Consider the following 3,804-nt stretch of genomic DNA (forward strand, 5'->3'; position numbering starts at 1 on the left):
TTAGTACCATAAACTGTAGAAGTGAAAGACTGCTTATTTAGTCATGTGAGGTGCTTAAGTGAAACAGTACTCTCCTGCAAGCTCTTTTGGTTTTGGCTATTACCAGCTCACGTTACCTCCCAGGCCTGTGAGAGCCACTTCCTTCACCTTTCTGTACCAGCTGAAAACAAAACATGAGCACATCAACAAATCAACATTGGAACATCAACAAATGGAGAGTAATATTAAAGTTTATTGTGCTAAAGTGAATGCTACCAGGTTAAGCAAAATATATGTGAAATGTTTAGCAAAGTTTTAAAGATTTGTGTAAGTGGCAATATTTTACTGTACTTAAGATGTATGGCTGACGTGATCTTGTACGAATTACTACTGTGTTTTCCTTAACTATACCTACATTATTCAGCATGCTTATCATGTGCACTATTTTGACCAACTGTGTATTTATGACCATGAGTAACCCTCCAGACTGGACAAAGAATGTAGAGTAAGTTGCATATGTTATTTAAAGCAATCTTTGATTGTTCTTCTAGAAGTCAGCATATCAGTTACAGCAGTTGTGTGCTGGTGGGAACTGTCATGAGACACTACTGCCATTTCCTGTCTAAACTATGTAGAAATGTTGCATAATTATTTAAATTTCCTTTTAGTAGAATGAATGGGTAGAAAAAATGAAAGTTGTTTACAGATAGTATTCTACTGAGATTCCACTGTTTTTCTCTCGTCTTCATGGTTTAGCATCTTCCCAATTTTTCTATGCCTCCTTTCTGCCACTGCATTTATAGCACCTATTTGTACACCTCAGTTAAGGAAGGCGTATAAGCAAAAGTATTACTAAAGTGAGAATTCAATGCATGTTTGCATTCTTCCTTCTTTAGAGTTAATACCAAATATTCTAGATGCTGATAATTCAAACAGCATCCAGTGACACTCACAACTTTATTTGTAACAGATCTAGTGTTGTACACTTTGAAACTGAGTGTCACAAATAAATTTATTTGATGGATTTTTTTTATTTTTAGTAATTTTTAGTTATGTACAAGGTCAGGAGAACTGTACTCAGCAGTATGTCACAACTAATGCATGTAAATACTCAAATACGTGTGATGAATATAATGCATTTTAGAAGAAATTGCATGTTTCCTGTATTTCTTTTCCAGTTTTTAAATTAAAAAGTCTTTCATTTGATCATCAGTTTTCTATCAGAATACCATTGTAAAATATTGCTTCTTATTTTGATTAAACTTCCATATATATTAATTTTCCAGGTATACGTTCACTGGAATTTACACATTTGAGTCACTCATAAAAATCATTGCAAGGGGCTTTTGCTTAGAAGATTTTACGTTTCTTCGAGATCCATGGAACTGGCTAGATTTCACTGTCATTACATTTGCGTAAGTTTTCGTTTTTTGCTTTTTCTTTGAAAGCGAAGGGCAAAAAGGGCATGAAATTAGTATCCACACATATCAATTTTGTTAAATGGAAATATGGATTTACCTTGGTCTAAAACGATTTTCATATTCTAGTATGTATATTTTGATATAAACATAAACACTGCAGAAGCCAATAGTACAGCTAGTATTAGAGGGGCTAATTTCATGTCCTGCATTTTTTTTCTCTGAGCAGAAAAGGAACATCCCTTTGCTTCATTCTCCAAACTTACCAATCTAGTCTAGATAAACTTTAGGCTTTCAAAATTAAATCACTGTGATTCACTTCAGAGACACTTAATTTAACTGAAGGCTCTGAAAGCATATTAATACAAGGCACACTGCAGTGAAAGGTAAACCTCTGACTATTGCTATTTAATTTTTTGCTAAAAACGCCAAAGTGGTCTTGATGAAAGACCCAAGTAAGTAGCATAAACTTTGCCTAAATTCTGAATAACTGTGATTTAATCCTACAGGTATGTAACAGAATTTGTAAACCTAGGCAATGTTTCAGCTCTTCGAACTTTCAGAGTACTGAGAGCTTTGAAAACTATTTCTGTAATTCCAGGTAAGAAGTAGTTGGTGTAAGGTGTTAGGCCCCTTGTACCTCCCAACTGTTCCTTTTTATCCTGTCATTGTGTTTGTGTGTGAACTCCCCTATTACAGATATGTGACAGAGTTTGTGGACCTGGGCAATGTCTCAGCGTTGAGAACATTCAGAGTTCTCCGAGCTTTGAAAACAATATCAGTCATCCCAGGTGAGAGCTAGGTTAAACACTGAGGCTGACTTTAATTCACTAAAATGGAATTTGTATTTTTTAAACATGAGTCTTATATTTCTTTCACAAAAAAAGCAGGAATCGGAAGATATTAGAATTCACTGAAATCTCTGATTCATTGCTTTTTAACATGAGCTCTTGCCTTTTGAAATCAGCCTTTGAGTTTAACAGATTCTTGCATGAGACATTGCAGTACACAGTGTGTGTGGTTCGCATCGTATGATGTCAAGCCTTCTTCTCCACATTCAATGACTATCAGTAACCCTGAAGTTTTCTTACCCACGTGTATCTTACCTACATGATGTTATGTGGTATTTGTGGTGAATATTTGTGTCTAAAAAATAGAACTGTTGACTTAGTAAGAAGATGAAGGAATAAGATAATAAAGAGTAGCATGGGCATTGCATGGGGGATTTATTATCTTAAAATTCTATGATTTTCCAAACCATCTCCAGTTTTATAGCATTAAATTTTAATTATATTTATTGTTGAACAGGTTTTTACTACCGTCTTCTAAATCTAGTGTGTTATAAAACTGATAGTAGCAAAGGTTTGGGGCAAGAGGTATTGACAAATAAAAAGAAGACTTTTATGTGAGATTCATGTACAACATGAATACAAAAGTCACTTGTTTTAACATTAAAACAAGTGTTTTGAAATATATGCAACTCATTTCATTCACAGTTTCAAATGAACATAAATTTCAGCTATTTATTCATTTTCACAAGTGAAAAAGCTCTTCACAGAAATGTTGTTTCACAGACATTACAATCATTTATTTGGGCTTCTGCATGAAATCGATAACTTTACTGGGAGACACTGTAATTTTTATGGTTTAAAAACAGTTTTGAACATCGGAATAAAAATTCCTTTGCATTTGCAGGCTTGAAGACTATTGTGGGAGCCCTAATTCAGTCTGTGAAGAAGCTCTCGGACGTTATGATCCTGACTGTGTTTTGTCTGAGTGTATTTGCACTAATAGGGCTGCAGCTGTTCATGGGCAACTTGAGGAATAAATGCCTGCAGTGGCCTCCAGAAAATTTTACTTTGGAAACAAATATTACCTCCCAACTAAACAGCACTCTAGGTGAAAATGGTACCTTAGTTAACTCAACAGTGACTCCATTTGACTGGAAGGGGTACATTGAAGATGAAAGTAAGTATCGACAGCATAATTCTTATAGAAGTGATTTGTGGCTGACCCAGTTCTTAGAAATTGGGAGGGGAAGGGATGATACATTTAGTTAAGACAGAGCAGAAGTGTTTTGTCTCTCTCAAAGGCCGGCACTGAAGAGGAAACAAGGAACATGGTGTCTCTACTTGATACAGCTCTTTTTCCCAGCTCCCTCTGACAAATCCTCATCTCCCCTGAGACAGAAAGAGATCCACAGGAGTTCTTATACTTGCTGAAGATCAGAAACAGAATGCTATGTCACTTCTGACAGAAGTGACATATCAGAGAATTCTGACATTCAGTGAAGAGTCCAGTGATGGAGTCAATAGTTTTTTCACCATCTAGCCATTCTTGAGCTTCACTATCATTATTATAAAGGTTTTTTTCAAGGTCTAACATATATTACTGCTGTAATTTAAGC

The 3,804-nt window shown here is 35.2% G+C and overlaps 1 protein-coding gene across 1 annotated transcript in view; it reads left to right on the plus strand.

Annotated features, from left to right (window-relative positions):
* Positions 1 to 356: 356 nt before the first annotated feature.
* Positions 357 to 3,804, plus strand: part of LOC104405090 (sodium channel protein type 1 subunit alpha) — a gene marked incomplete at its 3' end in the record, with an annotated part of 20,696 nt that continues 17,248 nt past the window's right edge. Inside the window, exons 1-4 of the mRNA XM_010013691.1 lie at positions 357 to 484; positions 1,266 to 1,394; positions 2,097 to 2,188; positions 3,093 to 3,365. Of these exons, the coding sequence (XP_010011993.1) occupies positions 405 to 484; positions 1,266 to 1,394; positions 2,097 to 2,188; positions 3,093 to 3,365 (574 nt within the window). The remainder of the gene's footprint in view (positions 485 to 1,265; positions 1,395 to 2,096; positions 2,189 to 3,092; positions 3,366 to 3,804) is intronic.

Source organism: Nestor notabilis, unplaced genomic scaffold, assembly GCF_000696875.1.
Source record: "Nestor notabilis isolate BGI_N333 unplaced genomic scaffold, ASM69687v1 scaffold5224, whole genome shotgun sequence".
Classification (NCBI taxonomy): domain Eukaryota; kingdom Metazoa; phylum Chordata; class Aves; order Psittaciformes; family Psittacidae; genus Nestor; species Nestor notabilis.